The sequence below is a fragment of the Manis pentadactyla genome, chromosome 10, assembly GCF_030020395.1.
Source record: "Manis pentadactyla isolate mManPen7 chromosome 10, mManPen7.hap1, whole genome shotgun sequence".
Taxonomy (NCBI): domain Eukaryota; kingdom Metazoa; phylum Chordata; class Mammalia; order Pholidota; family Manidae; genus Manis; species Manis pentadactyla.
In genome coordinates, this window is record NC_080028.1 from 75,284,981 (window position 1) to 75,303,457 (window position 18,477).

At 49.2% G+C, this 18,477-nt stretch overlaps 2 protein-coding genes across 10 annotated transcripts in view; one reads left to right on the forward strand and one right to left on the reverse strand.

The window, feature by feature from the left end:
• Positions 1–1,016: 1,016 nt before the first annotated feature.
• On the reverse strand, positions 1,017–18,011 carry KNOP1 (lysine rich nucleolar protein 1). Of its 4 annotated transcripts, none has more exons than XM_036917049.2 (5): positions 17,894–18,011; positions 13,474–14,375; positions 10,673–10,741; positions 7,499–7,576; positions 1,017–5,057 (listed from the first exon to the last, which is right to left on the reverse strand). In XM_036917049.2, the coding sequence occupies exons 2-5, from the start codon at positions 14,371–14,373 to the stop codon at positions 4,746–4,748; spliced, it is 1,359 nt and encodes a 452-aa protein (XP_036772944.2). In that variant the 5' UTR covers positions 14,374–14,375; positions 17,894–18,011; the 3' UTR covers positions 1,017–4,745. The 4 variants fall into 4 exon arrangements, with proteins under 4 accessions (XP_036772944.2, XP_036772939.2, XP_057342971.1 ...); XM_036917044.2 differs by lacking the exon at positions 17,894–18,011 and adding an exon at positions 17,456–17,639; XM_057486988.1 differs by lacking the exon at positions 17,894–18,011 and adding an exon at positions 17,456–17,500 and having other exon boundaries at positions 13,474–14,509.
• The window catches only part of IQCK (IQ motif containing K), a 134,180-nt gene continuing 133,310 nt past the window's right edge, over positions 17,608–18,477 (forward strand). For all 6 annotated transcript variants that reach the window (XM_057486992.1, XM_036917054.2, XM_057486995.1 and 3 more), the window contains exon 1: positions 17,608–17,782. In XM_057486992.1, coding sequence (XP_057342975.1) covers positions 17,608–17,782 — 175 coding nt within the window. The remainder of the gene's footprint in view (positions 17,783–18,477) is intronic.

An 18,477-nucleotide genomic window follows, 5' to 3' on the forward strand; every position in this document is an offset into this window, starting at 1 on the left:
GGAAAGAAAGAAGATCTGGCAAGGATGTGGAGAAAACAGAACCCTCATGTATTGCTGGTAGGATTGCAAATTGGCACAGCCACTATGGTTAAAAAAAAAAAAAAGTATGGTGGTTCCTCAGAAAATTAAAAACAGAAATCCCATACAATCTAGTAATTCCACTTCTGGATATTTACCTGAAAAAAACAAAAACACAAATGCAAAAAGATTTGTGCACCCCTATATTTATTGCAGCATTATTTACAGTAGTCAAGATACAGAAGCAACTTAAGTGTACACTGATAGATGAATGGATAAAGAAAATGTAGTATCATGTAATGGAATATTACCATGCCATACAAAAGAATGAAGTCTTGCGCTCTGCAACACGTATGGACCTAAAGGAAGTTATGGTAAGTGAAATAATTCAGAGAAAGACAAATACCCTGTATTCACTTATATGTGGAATCTAAAAAACAGATGAGAGAAATAGACTCATACAGAGAACTAGTGGCTGCAAGAGGAGAGAAGGGTTGGGGGGAATGAGCAAAGTAGATAAAGGGGATTAAGAGGTACAAACGTGATTATTAAAAAAATTAAGGGATGTAAAGTACAGCATAGGGAATATAGTCAATAATAGTCATAACTTGTATGGTGAGAAATGGTAACCACACTTATCGTGGTAAACATTTCATAATGTATATGAATGTTGAATCATTGTGTTTTGGAAGCTGTACACTGAGCAAAGATTACATCTCTACCCTGTGAAATGCATGATTACAGTTCACACAGTTAATCTCAGTACAAGTGACTAAAATAATTAAATAGAATGAAGTCATATAAACCCATGTTTTAACTGGATAGTTTAATACCAAGAATATGCTACAGATTTCTGACCAACTTAACAGTTAACCCTCACTCCAGGAATTCTGAGAAAATGGCCTCCATTAAAGAACAGCAGGTAGTTAAAAATAACCCTTTTCCTTTCCCTGAACAACAAAAACACAGATTCTGGAAGCATGGTAGTATTGCCGAAATAGTCCCAAGTGGCCTTTATTTTAAAAACTTAGTTCCATTAGAATTATTCCATATACCATTTTTACTATACTATTTAAATGAAAAACAATGGGCACATTCACAAATTATGCATTTCTTTTACTTTGAGGCTACACACATTGGCCAGTATTAGTTACAAAGCCTGAGTCAGTGAATTCTTAATGCTCATACATTAACCTGAACTTGACCTTTCATGTTAAGGTACACATTACACCAAAGGAGCTTCTGAATTATCTGTTGCCTGGCCCAGGAAAAGGCTTAGATTTTCCACATTCTTGCATGGTTTTTCCCCAGCGCATTACTAAATCAATTAGCCTATCTCTGAAAACCACAGCCTAAGTGGGATGAAGTTTATTGTCATTATGAAGGAAAAAAATTCGATTTTAGTAATTGAAATGGTAAAAATAAGGAAAACTGCATAAAACCTACATTTGTTTTCTTTTGCTGCTTCAGCAAATTACCACAAACTTAGTGGTTTAACACAATTTTATCACCTTATGGTTCTATTGATCAGAAGTCCAAATGGTCTCAATGGTCTTACCTTCAAAAGGAAGGTGTCGGCAGGGCTGCATTCCTTCTGGAGGCTCTACAGGATAATCAATTTTGTTGTTTTCTTCCTGTTTTTAGAGGCCACTTGCATTCCTTGGTGTGTGGCCCTTTCTTCCATCTTTAAAACCAAAGACAGCTTGTCTAGTCTTCTTACAAGTCTTAGACTCTTTGCCTCCATCTAAGGACCTATGATTAGATTGGGCCTAGCCAGGTAATCCAGGATAATCGTATTTTAAAGTCAGCTGATAAGCAAACTTAATTCCACCTGCTACCCTAGATTCCTTTGTTTTGTATCCTAACATATTCACAGGTTCCAGTGATTAGGCTGTGGACATCTTTGGGGTGCGCCACTGTTCTGCCAACCTGAATAATCCTACGTTTACAGAGCCGAACTCAAATTTTCTTTTAGGAGAGAACTAAGAACTATGTATTTGGGAAATACCTTTGATGGGCCAGTCTAGCTGTGCAAAGGTGGTCTCATGGCAGGGTCTAGTGGGCTAAGGGAGGAACAACAGGAAATCACCCCAAGGAATAAAGTGGTTAAAAATCATGGTGTCAGGGACAGCTGGATAAGGGCAACTGTTAGGAAGGAAGACCTTGCCATTGAAGGACGGCAAATCAATTAAAAATCCCCAAGGGAAAAACAGCCAAGTTTGAGAAAGTCTTATTCAACTAAGACTGGCCATGTTGTATGCCAGACTTCCCCTACCCATCTTGCCCAGATTCAGAGTAAAAACTTAAAAACCACCTTATACCTGTGGACACAGGTAGTGTTCTACATGTAATCAAGGAATAAACTACACGGGAAATCATACCAAAAAACCTTGCAACTTGAGGATGGCCATAGAGGCAAGGGGCAGGGATGGCACAAGACAACATAGTTTAATTCACAGGAGCCCAGCTAAGATCACAAGCTCAGAGTAAATCCTCCCAGGACTGCAGACTGCTGCACACAGGGGCCTGCTCAGTTGAGCATCGGTGGTCTATACCTCTGAGAACAACAGAAACAAGGTTGTTAAGTCTGTTCGGAGGATACTAGGCATCTTGCTGTTTTGGCTGCCCAACTTTCACTGGGTAAACCTTGCCTCTCTGACAGACTTTAATAAACCTTTCTCTGAGCAAGTGGAACTCTTCAGCCAATGGCTATACAATGAGTTCAAAAATCAAATCCTATTATACAGACTTTCACTAAATGGCAGGAAGGGAAAAGACCTGCCCATCACACCCTAATGAGAGCTACCACTACAGGGAACAGACGGTGATCAACCAGCCACCCTCCAGATTCACCGAGGAGATGGCTGAGCGCAATCCTTCCTGAAGAGCTGGGGCAGCTCCAAGCTGTAGCCTGGGCTCTCAGCAAGATGGAACGATTAGAGGGGCAGTCACATGGTTCCTTGTTCAGAGTGGATTCCAGCGGAGGTGGTCAAGGCCAGGAAGGGGTCACTCCCATGTCAGAGGAGGAAGTGCTCCAGAGGCAGAACTCGAAATGCAGAACCTTCCCTTACAGCATTTAGATGGCCTCTTCCTTACATATCTCAAGGCTGAATTCATCAAAGGCCAAGCTCACGTTCTGAGGGAAGTGGCCCACCTGTCATGCGAGTGCAGACTTGCAGGACTCCCGACGTGGCCAGGCTTGTCAGTCAGGGCCTGGGCAGGCCTGCCTCACCCCCTCACCCAGGGGGGCAGCAGTGGGCCCCGTTTGCCTTGCCAGTATCTGTTCTTCACACTCTTTCTGACTGGCCTGAGGAGCCTCTCCTTTGACACACCTGGGACTGGTGCAGGAATAGGTGTATGACCCACTGTTAAGCAATGACTTATGATGAAAGGTCTCTTCTGAAAGTTTCCTTGAGCCACAAGGATTTTCTTCTTCCTCTGGAATGTCCTAGTGTCTCAGTAGGCCCCCTGGGATTGCTGCAGCATTCCTCCCACCAGCCTGAAGCCAACACTGAGAATGGTGGAGCAGAGGGGCAGAGTTTGCTTGGTGAGCTGCTAAATCAACCTCTACACATCAGGACTTCATGCCATGTAAGGGATTGACTTTCCTGGCTGTCTAGTGAGGCCTGCCTGAACTGGGATGTCTATGGAAGGCACCTGATATAAAAAAAAGTCCCACTCAGATCCTGTATTTTGAGAGGCAAAATGAGGTGGAGATAAAGTGGTCATGTGCTCCTGGAGCTCTCGGGAGGCTGGTTGTAGAGTCCAGGCTTGGAATCACTGATCCCAAAGCTGAGGAGGCAACTTCCTGTGTCATCCCACATGCCCTCCATCAGAGGTCACCTGGGATTCGATTGCTTGTGATAGCAAAGAATCTAAGACACGAACCTGAGAATTTGCCACGGATTCATTTGGAGGACTAACCTCTCTAAAATGCCTTTGTTAGAACTGGGTTAAAGCACAAAAAGACTAAATCCAAGCTCAGCACTGATGGAAGGCAGACAGCCAGAAAAGGCAAGACTGGTTTAGAAACACATTTCCCCACATCAGAGAAAGCTCAGCCACACCTGCTTGGTGGCAATTCAGATGCCTCTTTGCCTGCAGCTACTCCAAGGGAAAGGACAATGAACTTGCTCCTCCCTATCAGTTATTCTACTTCATATTTGAGATTTAGACATATAATAACACTTCTGATTCTTCAGTCAAAAGACTTTAACCCCCACTGAATATTCCTAGTGGAATTCCCTAGTGGGACTCTTAAGAGTAGTGAACAGTGATACAGGGCTTGTGGTACAAATATACACTACTTGGCATTTGCTGGGTGACCCAATGCAATTTTTGTAACCTCATCCCTGAACCTCCGTTTCCCCATCAGTAAGATGAGGTTAGTAATAGCACCTATTTCATAATCATGAAGATTAAATATATGAATGCAAGGAAACACTTACTAAGCACTCAAGGAAAGGTTAGCTATTATTTTTTATGTACACCGATGTCTTCAAACAGGGACGGGATGCTTAATACAGAAAATAGGAGGTCTTAGTCATTCAAATGTTCTCTTGGCTCCTGAAACATGAGCTGCCCCCACAGCAGTTTGTCCCAGCACATCAACATAACTGTGCTTAATCTGCAGGAGCTTGATTACAGACCACTGTCAGGTGACGTTCATCTGCATAACTGAGTAACAGAAGCAATTCTGGCTGTTTCGAGGGACAAGACAACTGAGTTTAATCTTCAAATTTGATGGACTTGGAAGCACTTGTGTCAATACAGAAGATTTTGCCTGGGGCAGTGGAGAAGCCGAGGCCGGTGCCGCGGCGGTACTTCCAGCTCATGGCCCGGTCGTAGTCCTGCTGCAGGCTCTGCTGCAGGGTGTCGGCGGCCTTCTTGCTGAGAGCCATGTTGGGCCTGCTGACCGTGTTAGCAGGGCGGCTGAACGAAGGGGACAAGTTTTTAAAGCCACCCATTAGTTTAAGAAATTTCAGTTTCTGTTCCTCATTTTCAAAACCAGCAGTATCCCACTGGCCAAACTGAGTTCCCTGTGTTAGGAGAAAAATGGTGGTTACTGTCCTGGTTTCCAAAGCCCTTTCCTTTCCCAGACCCCAGCCTCACCAGGGAGGATCCAGCTGATTAAGTGCTTGCTGTGGACCAAGCACAGGGCTCATGAGATTGTCTTAATTCTAACCAGGGCCCTATGAGGAATACTGTTAGCATTCCCATCTCATGGTGGAGGAAATGGAGGGCACAGCCTAATGAGTAACCCTGCGAGAATTCTACCCCACGTCTGGCCAATGCTGAAGCCCATGTGTATACACAGGGTTGCCTGTCTGCTTTATCCCTCCCCAACTCATAGCAGAGAATGGCACACCTCACAATACAGCACGCCTAACCCCAACACAGCATGTCCCACCTCACCTCACCAGCTGGCCACTCATCCATCAGCCAGAGATTTCTGTCAGTTGGAAGGTAGGGGGCAAGTGGGAATCTGAAATGAATTTCTCTTTGCAGAAGCAATGCATTTCAGAGTAGAGAGTAGAGGCCCAGAGACAGAAAGAGTCACACAGCCAAGTCTTAGGCTGAGCCAACCCAAGAACTCAGGGGTCCCAATTCCTGTCCAGAAAATGCAGGCACCAATCACCCATGTTCAAGAAAATGCAAGAAAGCCCCAGGGAAGTGGCCTAAGAAAGGACCCCCTTCCCTTTCACATCTTGGGACAGGCAGGACACTCAGCTCCCCAAGATGACTCTGACCTGAAGTTACAGAGAGCCAGGATCAAGCCCCACCTGTGTGACCTGGTCAAGCCACCTAACCTCTCTGAGCTTCACTGTCCTCAGCATAAACTGGGGGTGTAACATCTACTCCCAGGGCTTAAGGGAGACTCAAATCAGATTTTATACCAACAACCAGGAACATGATCCTTGTCACACTTTAAGTCCTTGATAACTGGTCGTTCTTCCCACGCCACCCCACCCCACCCCAACTGCTGACCTCCAAACTGCCCGGGAATTTTCCACTTGTGAGCCAAATGCTAGCCTAGCACTTATTTCTAGGTCAGTTTTGAGAGAACAGTAAGAATCAGTCGTGGCTACAGCTGCCCTGAGTGAATTGGAGACAAATTTTCCCAGCTTCACCATAGCTCAGATACAAGCATACTTACAGCTTCCCAGACCAGCAATTTCTAGAATGAAAGGCTGCTTCTGACAGCCCCACACAGAGTCCGGGGCAGAGCAGTGCCACAGGCTGACCTGGCCCCTCTGAGTGCTGCTAACTCACTCAGAGGGGACCTCCCAGAGGTGCCCATGACCAGTCTGGAATCCTCCCCACATGCCTCAACGGTCAAGTGGTCCTAGGTCCTGGGAGGCAGTGCCACCTAAAGTGTCCCTGGCAGATCCCAGCATCTGTACCCCAGGATGAACCTCCACACATCGGGTCCTTCCAAGCTGTAGCCCCTGGGGCACTATCTCTAAATGACACCACCCTGCTTCTTGCCTTCCTCTGCTCAATCAGGGTGTCCCGTCAGCTCTGTGCAGCTCCACAGGATGGACAGACAGGAGGTACTGAAAGTAAAGACACTAACAAAGCCCCACTCCATACCCCACAGGGCCAGGGTATGAGTCCCACTTTCCGGGGTACGGGGGTACTGAGGCAGAGAAGTGAAGTTACTTGCCTAGAATCTCACAACTGGAAAGCGGTAAAGCCAGGAACTGGTCTCAAGTCTTTTGATCCAAATCAACTATTCTTTTCTGTATTATATTGTGAAGGTTTAAGATAAGTCTTTCCCATTACCCGGATCCTTCTTTCCCTCTCCCCCAAATCCAGTCTATTAACAAGTCCTGTTGGATTATGAAGGTGTTCTCTCCTCTACCCTCTGCTACCATCCCAGGACTCAGGCCTGCAGACTGAGCCTGCTAACACGGCCCCCTGCTTCTGCTACCCAAATGCCCTCCAGCAGCTCCCACTGCATTTAGAGCCCAGTACAAGCTCCCTACCTGGCTGCTAAAGCTGGCCTGGCATGGCCGCTACCCTGCCCACACTGCCCTGAACCTTTAGCCTGATGTCATGGTCCTTGCACTGTCCTCCTGTCCCATCTCCTTGGGCCTGGTTTGGAATCCTTGGAGCTGGTCCTGAGAGGCCAGCCACCACCCTCTCACCTCTGCCTCCTGCCTCCATCCCAGCAGCCTGCTTAGGGCACCATCCATGGCTGGAAAAGCCTCAACATCATTTGCCAGAGACAAAGGTTCAGGCTGCTTATCTCACTTGGCCAGCTCTCCAGGGGAGAGGCAAGCACCCCTTTCAGAAGAAAGGAAATCAGCTCAGGACAAGGTGTGTGGCAGAGGGAGCCAGCTGGCAGACCAGGGCAGCCCCTGTGACCTGGTCTAACTTGGTCTCCTATCACTCTGCTGCCCCCACCACAAGGCCAGGAGGGAGTGGTCAGGCTGCTGGAACATGCCACCCTGGGGAGCCCTAGCACCAAACTTACTGTGCACTTCCTGCTTTCAGAAGCTTCTGTCTTGCCTGACTCACGATCAATCTCTTCTTGCAAGGCCTTTCGCCTTTCCTGAGCAAAAGGGAGGCAAAAAAAAAAGGGAAATGAGACACAGAAGTTTTCTGAGCTTAAAACTCAGGACCATAAGGGGGCAGGGACTCTACAGAGGGTAACAGAAATGAGAGCAGCTTTCTCTGCTGCAAACTGGGGCAGGCATTTGTCCAAAGCATCCTCTATAGGCCCCAGGGCTGCACACCCCTGGCCCAAAACAGGCAGGCCTCATGTATCTTCATTTTGCCATTCCGTAAGAAAGAATTTTCTCAGAAACTAAATTACCCACCTTAAGCTTTAGAACGCTTTTGGTATGTAATAGTGGTTTGGGGTAAAAGTTTTCCCAAACCACACTGTCTGAAGTGCTGCTTTCCCATACAGAGGATAATGTAGTACCAGCATCATTTTCTAGAAAGAACAGACTGTGGAGTTAGTCACACGCTGGTTTGAATCCTAACACTGCCATTACCTAGTCGTATAGCCTTGGGTCAGGCACTTAACCTTTCTGTACCTTGGTCTGTTTACCTGCAGAGAGAAGTATCAGCAACCTTGGAGGATAAATGGGAGAAAAAGAACTGCAACTTTATGATTTGTAAGACAGACATATTTGGTCTTCATCAGTCTCTGGCACAGAGCTCCTGAAACCCTTGGAATTTCTTAAGTGCTGTGAGTGACCAAGGTGTCTTTTGTTGTTTATGAGTGACTTTCAGGAGAGCCTAAACATGGGGCCCCAACCTCCAGGGAAGGGAGAGGGGCTGGAGATTGAGCTCATGCACCAAATGGCTAATGATTTAGTCAATCATGCCTATGTAATGAAGCCCCAAAGGAGGGAGTCTGGAGAGATTCCGGGTGGCGATTTGATAAGTGGCATGCTGGGAGAGGATATGGAAGCTCCGTGCCCTTTTCCCATACCTTTCCCTGTGTACTGCTACCAGCTGCCTCTTCCTGAGTTACATCATTTTATAACAAACTGGCAACCTGATAAGGTAAAATGTTTCTCTGAATTCTGTGAGTTGCTCTAGCAAATTAATCAAGCCCCAGAAAGTGGTCCCTGAAACCTCACATCCATGCCCAGCTGGTCATGTGACTGGTGCCTGAAGAGGGATGGGGTGGGGGCAGTGTGGTGGCACTGAGCCCTTAGCCTGTGGGATCGGATGTTAACTCCAGGTAGATACATCAGAATTGAGCTGAACTGTGGGGCACCTACCTAGTGTTGGAAAACTGCTTGTTGGTATAGGAAAACCCTCTACTCCACATTAAGTTGCTGGGTGCAGAACGTAAGACCCCAACAGAGCACCTGGCACACAGTAGGTACATTATACACACCATTGCTGGTATGGCTCAGGGCCACTATTACTGCACCACTGACCCTGCTGTGGATATGAAAGTGCCCAGGGTCTTGTTCTCTCTCCCAAAGTTCAGGCATAACTTTGTTGTCCCACTTGGTTGCCCTTTCTTCCTCCCTTCTAATCTGCCACGGGCCTCAAAACAAGACGACCATTTATATAGTCAGAACTACATAAAACAAATCAAAGTGACAGCTGTAGGAATGAGCAAGAAAATGATGGTATATTCCTTAAGCAGATCATGCTACAGATGCGGGATGGTATCGATGGCACTTACTGAACTTAAAGTCACCAGGTAAATGATATAAGTCAAGAAAAGGGAATACACAGTGTGATTGTACACTGCTTTAAAATTACAAACGTATATGCAAAGGAAAAACCTGGAAGAATATAAACAAGTTAACAGTGATTGTTACTAGATGGTAGGATTTTAAGTTGTTTTTTCCCCTGAATTTTTTAACATCATGAACTTTTAGTACTTACAGGAAAACCAGGAGAGGTAGGACTAAAAGCTTCAGTCACTGAGGCAGTCTGTCATCCCAAGTGGTTATAAAGTTTCTTAAAAACTGTGAAGTACTCAATAGGCACAGATGAGAAGGGGTCACTGGTAGGCTTGCCCTGGTGCAGTGCACAGGAATGGGGACCCTTGGAGTCCCAGGGAAATGAGCTGCAGGAAGGGGCCTGGGGCCTGGATGAGTAAGGAACACTCTCAGCTTCCTGTGTGGCTGCTCAGCCTGTTCCTGGGGCCTGGCCAGCCACACAGCAACCTTCAGGAGACTGGGGCACTCCCATTCCAGGGTGCCTGGGCTGTGTCAGCAGCATCTCGCTGACCCTCTCGGCCCCACCACGATGCTCCCCCTCCAGGGACAGTCCCCAGAGACCCTAGGTTTGGAACTTCTATGGCATCTTGCAGGCCTCCCTCCTCATACTCAGCTCACCTGGAGTATGATCCAGAAATCACTGAAATCACTGGATTTCTCTCTCTCCCAGAGTAGAAGGGCCATGACACAGGGTCCATCTCCATGTCACCCACCATTGCTTCTCCTCAGCAATTACTTGCTAACAAAGCATGGGCGTGCTGTCAGGGTAATGGCTGCAACTCATCAGGACAGGTCGGAGGCAGGCCCTGCTGAGCACCTTACACAAATGGCCTCAATGGTCTTCACAGGTGCCATGAGGGTCACTGAGGTTAGTGACTGCCCAGGACCACCTCATTAATAATGGTCCAAGGCCAAGCCTATGCAGTTACCATGCTGTCCTGCCAAGACTTAGGGTCTAGGATTATAAAAATACCCCAATTCTAACAAGTCCAACTCCTATATAGGAAGCATTTGCCTGGGGATATGGGCACAACAGAAGCAGAAGCTGGTCCACAGCAGAACAACTCTAAATGCTCCCCAGTTGAGGCCAGAAGGTGGCATGGTGTGGTGTGGGCCTGGCTGAGCCCATTTCCTGTCCCTGCTGGGTGGCCCACGGACACGCCCTCGTCAACCCCTACGGCCCTACAGCGGAACAAGGAGGAGAAACTCAGCATGGGATTCTGAGTGCACAGGTGGCCCTGTGGCCAAAGCTGCGGCAGTGAAGGGCCTCCCAGCACGAAGTGGGGGGACCACAAGTCCCCTGCTGCTGGAGGTGAGCCAGAGGCCGCCCAGGTGGCCTTGGGAGTCCCTGACCCCTATGGGACCAGGATCTTGTGGCCGGGTAGGAGGCAAGTGTGTGTCTTGCGGCGGGTGGCAAGATGCACGGCAGGGTACGAGGACCTGGGCCATACCTGGTCTATGTGCGCCTCGTCCATGTTGCCTTTCTTTTCCAACACCACCTCTAGGTCTGTGTCAGGCTCCTGCACAAGAGGCAGAGGGAGAAAAGTCCAGCACACATTGGCCTCTGCTCCAGCAGCTCAGCCAGGTAAGATCATGACAGTCCAGGAAAGACCTAAAACCACAAAACCGTCCCACCCCTGCCACCTACGGAACATTTAGCATCTGTCCTCTTCTGCAATTCTCCCCCCAAACCCATGGCACTGACCTAAGGCTTAGAGAAGTGAGGGTGAGTCACCCCAGCAGGTCAGAGACAGGGGGGCTGGCACTAACGCAGGCCTCCTGACTCAGGCTTGGTGCACGACCCTTCCGGCCAGGTGTCATCTCACCTCCCCCAGCCACACCAACCCAGCAAGAGGAAAGAGGCCAAGTGCCCCACTGATGCTGATGCAGATGGAGGGGCTGGCAGGGCCTGGGGAATGCAGAGGTGGGCTCGGGTCCCGCGAGAGTGGGGTGGGGTGGGGGGACGACTCTGCCAGCAAATCACCCAACTGCCTCCTACACACACGCATGCCCTGGTCATCCCCCTTCTCTCCTGCCTGGGTGACCATGACAGTCTCTACCTCCTGCTTCCCCACTAGACTCCCAACCCTGATCCATTCCACACAGAAACTTGGGTCAGATTTAAAAACTCAATTAGAATATGTTATACACCTTAAAGTTACATAATTATAGCTGAAAAAGTAAACCAAAATTTTAAAACTCAATCACTACACATCACCCCCCACAAACCCTCTGGGGGCTCCCATGTCGTTTCATGAAGATCCAGACTCCTATGACCTCTACATTCTGTCATGTGACCCCCCCAGCGCCTCCAGCTCCCGCCACCTCAGCCTCTCTGCTCCCCACAGGGCCTCTGCGCCTGCTGCCTCCTCCACGCGGACAGCCACGGCCCCTCACCGGGCTCAACTCCCACGTGGCATCCTCACAGGGCCTGGCCAGGCTTACACAGATCCCACTGTCACGCCTCAGCCCCAAGGGACCCTGGCAGTGAGCCCTCAGGCCAGCCGCTTTCCCCTCCGTGATGACAGCTGCGCGTTTCCTGCATCCTTGCTTTGGGTATGCTCTGCCTGGTACCCAGGGTCGTGGGTAATGCTCCCTGGACGGCCCTGTTCACTCGCATCACCTGGCTGGGCCCTGAAGACACACTTGCGTTTCCTGAGCCAGTGGGCTGCTCCAGGAGGCAGAGGCCCCGTCCCAGGAGACGGTAAGCAGAGGGCACTGCCTTCCTCTGGGCTTCTGGGAGGCAGGTTCCAGATTCTCAAGGGGCTCCTCTGAGCTCCGAGAATGTGAGAAGAGAAGGTGACCAGTGACACCAAGTCCGATGGACTAGGGCGAAGCTGGGAGAGACCCAGGAAGCAGAACTAGCTGTGGCAGGCCCTGACGTGGAGGGAAGAACAGAGTTGGGAAGAAAACCCAGGGCTTGTTCAGAGAAGCAGTCAGTCGTTCCTTGGGCTGTAATGATACCAACACCTATGAGAGGTTATACAGGTGGCTTCTGAGAAAGGATAAAACCTCAAGTTTGGAGTCAGACTGGGTTTAAAGCCCAGCCCCACACCTTACCAGGTGGGTGATCCTCAACAAGGTATTAACTCCCTTGAATCTCAGTTTCCTCATCTGTTAAATGGGGAAAACCATAGCCGCTATCTCCCCAGATGTGGCTAGAGACAAGATGGATAACATGTGGACATTAGCCTAGTGCCAGGCACACAGTAAGTGTTCAAGAAACATCAGCCACCAGCCACTTTACACGCCAGACATCTGCTCAGAGCAGGACCTGGACCATTTTGTGTCCTCCCATGTCTGTGCACACACCCTGAGGACAGGAATGCTAGCCTGGACCTGGCGGTGGTACCAATGAAGGCTGGGGACTCCAGTGCTCTCACCTCCCTTACCTCCCCTACTCAAGGAAGCCCCTCGGGATAGACAGTGGCTCTGCTGTCTTCACCAGGCCACCATCCATTCCCTTCCTCCTGGTTAACAGCATGCCATTTCCTCTCAGAAACTGCCTTCTCCCCAACTCACACAGTAGGGTTCAGATGGGACTGTTATCCTCAGCTACCCCTCCCCTCCAGCTTCAGATCAGGGCCTGTGAGAACAGCCCTGGGACATTTCGTGTAATCGTTCTTGAAGGGGCCAGCCACCCTTCTCCCTTTGAGGGTGGCTGAACTACTAGAATGGGGCTGCGAGGACCATTTTGCCATGGGGGGAGGGGGAGGGGAAGGGGGAAGGGGAAGTGGGTCTAGGACTAAAACCAACATAGAAAAATACAAAGCCCAGAGCTGAGGAAAGCCTTAAAGGCATCTCCTGTGATCCAAATCTAGCTGATCCCTAAATCATGCATCCTGAGCTCAGAAAGTAAGCTCAGATTGCTAGAGACCATGTTATCTCAAACGATCTTGTTCCTGAGTTTTAGACAGCAAATGGCGAGTCAGAAAGAGAAGGATTCCTCTGAAAGACTTATCTCAATTTACTCAAATCCTGAGTGCAGTGAGAACTCAGGTGGAGTTTTGATTGCAGGGTATCCTTGTATTGATAACTGCACAAGCACCTGGACCCAGCCATACCTGAAGCCATCACTTAATCTTTCCAGTTACATGTGTCCAAAAATCCCCCATTGTGGCAGAAGTCAGTGTAATCAGGATTCTGGCAGCGATGAAGCTGACTGCCTTTGTGTGCACACATGCACATACATCCTTCCCGACATCCACCCTTATGCTCCCAAAGCAGAGTGTAGTTCTTAAGGAAAGCCTACCTCCTTCCAAGGATCTGCTACTCTGCTCTCCTTCCTCTTCTTCTTACTTTTCAAAGCTGGCTCCTCAATGCCTGGCTGCTGTGCGCTTTTGGACGTCATTTTCTTCTTTGCAGGGAGCTTGGAGCCATGTCCTAGTGGGATGTATTCTGGAGCCTCAACTTTGATTAGCTTCTTTTTACTTCCTTTCCTAAGGTTGTTCTCCGTAGACTTGGAGAACTCTGGGTGTCCTAGGGGGGTGTCTCCCTCCTGATGGGTTTTCTTTTTCTTTTTTATTTTCATGCTGTGCTCCGTGGGGCTCCTGTGCTTCAGTTTCTGCCCTGAGGCTGCCTGCTCCACCCGGCCCTTCCCCACAGACCCTGCATACAGAGCATCCCCAGCCTCCGGCCAAGGGTTTCTGGCTGAGAAGGCTGCAGCCTCCTGGGTCTTCTTCTTCTTGTGTTTTTTGAGCTTCTTGCCAACTCCTGTCACCTCCTCACCACGTCTGTGGTCTGGGGAGGTCTTCACCTTCGAGCCAGGGGACATGGCCAGAGGCCACAAGGACTTCCTACTCTTCTTTTTCTTCTCCCCACTGAGGAACTCAGATAAGCCGAGCGCCTGCTTCCTGGGGCTAGGCGACCTCTCCTTTGGTCTGGCGTGTAACATGACCTCAGATCCTAGCTGCTCCTCACAGACGGTGCTGTGGCCCTTCTTTTTCTTCTTCACTAGAGACATCTCAGGTGCCTTCCCTTGGACCACATTTTTCAAGGGGGATGTGGCTCCTGTGGGATAGACCTCACTGAAATAATTGTCACTGTTTAAAACTGAGTATTGAGTCTCTGGTTCTTTGACCACTTTCTTCTTTTTCTTCTTTTTCTCTGGCAGCCCAAGGCCCAGGTCTCCTTTGTGGGTCTTGGTGATCATTCCTGGGGGCAAAAAAACCAAAAAGGTACAAGTTATCCCCATGCCAAGGTGCCCTGTACACAATTCGACTAGGTATTGTCAAGACCCATGTTTCTTTGAGTGGAGAGTCTGAAATGCTACGGGATGGGCATGATTCCTGTGGAGCAAAGGGAAACAGGATCAAAATAGAATAGAGTTGAAATTTGGACAGCCCGAGGTTCACATCCAAACTTCTCCCTCTAGCCAATCACCGATCTGCCCTGAGTCTTAATTTCCCCATCTGGAAAATAACACTTCCTTCCCAAAGGGCTGTTAGAAAGAATAAACGATAATCCATGGAGGGTGCTTGGTACCTTGCTGATAAGTCTCTGAGCCTAGTCATCCATTCAGCAGACTTTATCGGCTGCCTACCCTGTGCCTGTCACTGAGGGCACCACTGCAGTCAAGCCAGACAGACCAGCTGCTGCCCTCGGGGCTTATCTTTTACAGGACGAAGGCCTTCTTGCTGAGTCTCACAAGTGGCAGTAATTGTGGCACAATTAATCCCTTACCTTGCTCCATCTCAGTAGCTCTTCTGCTTTGGGGTCTGGAAATTTAACTCCTCCCATCTGCACCCTGCATAACTTACCCTCCTAATTACCTTCCCATGAAGCTAGTAACAAGAGGAGCGGCAAGCTACAGTAAAGGGTAGTACTGACAGGACCTGGGTTCAGAAGGTGACTCTGACACACTCTTGCTGCATAGCACTGGCTTCTCTGGCCTCAGTTTCCCCATCCATAAGAGGGATTGAACCAGATAAGACATTGTCAAGGAGAGGGGAGGTTTTAGGGGCCACATAGAGCCTACAAGTCTGTTTCAGTTTTAAATTTCAAAATATAGTTGAACCTTGAATAATGCAGGGGTTAGGGACACCAACCCCCCTGCTGTAGTCCACCTATAATTTATAACTACCCAAAACTTAACTACTAATATCCTGGTATTGACTGGAAACTTTACCAAAAAGTTAACACATATTTCATATGTTGCATTACATAAAGTATTCACACAATAAAGCTAGAGAAAAATTTTTTCAGGTTGTTGCCAAGTCCCCCAAAATTTTCCAATGTATTTATTGAAAAAAATCTGAATGCAAGTTGACCCATGCAGTTCAAACATGTGTTGTTCAAGGGTCAACTGTAATTGCCAACATTTATTGACTGAAGGTAATGACACAGAACCACCTAGAATGGCCAGCTTTTTTTGTTCTTTGTTTTTGGAAAATGTCATGAAGGCACTTGTGAGAAGGGGCTGGAGCCCTCAAGTACATTTCAACTTCTAGCTGGACCACTTCTTTTACTCCAGTCACCAGCCCAGTTCCTGCTGCTCCCTGAACCAGGAGACAGAGACACTCAAGGAATCCATAAACAAAATACACCCTCTGTAGGAGAAAGTTCCTATGGCCAAGTTCCTCACCTGACCCTAAACCACTCAAAGATGTAATGGGCCTACTACGTAAGCTAACCTACCCACCTGTTGGCAATGAGCCATTATTGTCTGTGTGCTATATAAAGAGCTCTGCCCTGGGCTCCTGGCTGGCTCCTGCAGGCAGAGACTGAGATGGAGTGCCGGCTTCCCAGTAGAAGACATGATTCTAGCACTCAACCTGCCACCATGAGAGTAAAGCTTGGTATAACCCCTTTTATCTGTAACATTCCATTGAGACTGAATCCACAGTGAACTTGCCCAGAGAGCACTCTCCCTCAGGTGAGATAGCCCCCACGAGAGGTTTATACAGAGGGAGGGAAAGGCCAGAAGCTTCTCCATCCTGCAGCTCCCCTTAGCCTCGGAGCCCAGGAGAGCCATACTGGACCTGGTTTACTACCAGCAGCTTCAAAGAACCAGGCCAGGACTGCATTTATGGCTCAGGTTCATTCATAACCCACTCTAGCAGCACTTGGAGCATTGAGGAAACACCCTTTATTTACTTCTGTTTTTTGCTATATTCCTACAGCCTAGCTCTGTACACACAGCATGAACTCAATAAATACTGAGTGAATACAGCGATACACAGATGAACAAGATAAAACACTTGCCAACAATGAGCAGGTAGTTGTGAAAGGGAAAGAGGTGTAATAACTGACGGTGCAAGTGATAAGAGCAAGAATAGTGGTAAGGTCAGGATAACGGACGTCATCCAACCTGGCCTATTATCAGGAAAGTTTCTCAGAGGATTCCATCTTGGGTAACTCTGCAGGTGGTGCTAATCTCTGAGGAAAAGGAACTGAAGGCGGGGTGGCTGGGGGGCTGGGAGACAGGCTGGAGATAATCCAAGTGGAAGTGTTCTGGGGACAGATGTGCATGTGGGTCTGAGGCTTGGGGTGACTGAGCTGACATGGATGACAAAAATGTAGAAATAGATGGATCGTAATTAAGGCTTGAACAGAACGAACCTCAGCTTGCAAAGGCGAGGGATAAGGTGCGAACCTGGAGAGGGTGGAGTCAAGAAAGCCAGGAGTGCTTCGATGGGGCAGCGGTCAAAAGAACTGAGAAAAACAAAGAAGCCAAATGGGGATTATTCACATGCAACTCCAAATACATTCACTCTCCCGATATGGAAAGAAGGCCCTTACAGCGCGTCTCCTGCAAATGCAAACGCTTTCTCCAAAAGCTGTTAAATTCTGGCGGTAGTCCGTGAATACCCCATCTCAAACAGTTACTGATTGATGCTTGCAGACTTTAGTTCACTTACAATTAGTACTAACGTGTGCAAGTGGCAAAACTGAGATTTGATCCCAGCCCAAAGGACTACGCTCTACAGAATGGCACTAACACCCCAGTTTCCCCGCAAGGGAGCCTGGAGACGAGAACTGTCCCTGAGAGCCTCCGCCGAGCCACAGCTTCCGCACAAACACACACAGGTATTACGCACAGTTCCGGGCCCCGCTCCAAGGCGGAAGAACTTCCTGGAGGCGGCGGCCTCAGCCGGGGCAAGAGCACACCGGCGATCGAGAGGCGTGGATAGGAGAACGCAGGCCGCCCGCTTTTCCCTGTTCGTCGCGCTCATCCCCAGGCCCACTCTCCAGACCCCGCACCGTCCCCACTGCGTCGCGTCCCCCACACTCACCCGCAGACCAAACTTCCCCACCTCCACGTGAAAGTTCGTTCCACAGTGACCCGGAAATTAATAGCAAATCGCTGGCTCGACCCCGTGACTTCCGGCTCCTTCCAGGTCGCAGGGGGCGTGTGGGGAGCGCGGTTACCGTGGAAACTGCGGCCATGGCGGCCCCGGGGGCGGTGAGCAGCCGCATAGCCGCGCGCGAGGAGCCCGCCGGCTCAGCGGAATCCTCGGTCGTCACCCCGACGCCATTGCCCACCGTGTCCCCCGAGCTGCCTGTCTCCTCGGGGCAGGGCGCGGTGCGGGGAAAGAACCTGTGGGAGCAGATCTGCCAGGGTAGGCCGCCCGGCGGGCGAGGAGAGCCGGGCCTTGGGGCCCCGCGGACGGGGACCTACTGTGCGTCAGGCGGCTAACGCGCCAGGGCCTCCGGTCTCCCATGCTACGCACCGGGGAGCTGAGGCCCCGAGAGGCTTGCCCCGTAGTCAGGCAAAGGCAAGGAAAGCGAAATAAAGGTGACCAGGTGGTGTTGCACCAGTGGTGCTCAAACCTCAGCGAACAGGAAAGAACCGCTGGGATAGAGATGGGAGCCTATTTAAAATGTGGGTTCCTACGCCCCGCCCTCAGAGCGGCTAACTAGGTGCCGGGAATCTTGCACTTGTTTAACGAGCACCCGGGTAATTCTAACGTAGATAGTTCATGATCCGCACGTTGGGCAAGCATGGTCTATGTAGACTGGGTTTAAATCCCTCTCCACTTCTAATCTTCCTTAAAATCCCAAACGGAGTTTAGCTCACCTTTTGTGTCCCCAGGCCTTACAATACTTTTCACACACGTTGGACAAGTTATTTAACTTGTAACTCTGTAAAGTAAGCATAATAATGACATCTATTTTACGGTGTTAGGAGGAGGCAGATAGTCACAGAAAATGCTTAGCAAACTATCCGATCTACTGTAGGGTGGTTCTGTTCCTCCTCTAGGCCACTGTAAGCTCCTCGAAGTTAAGAATTAAGAGTTTTCATTTTTGTGGCTAC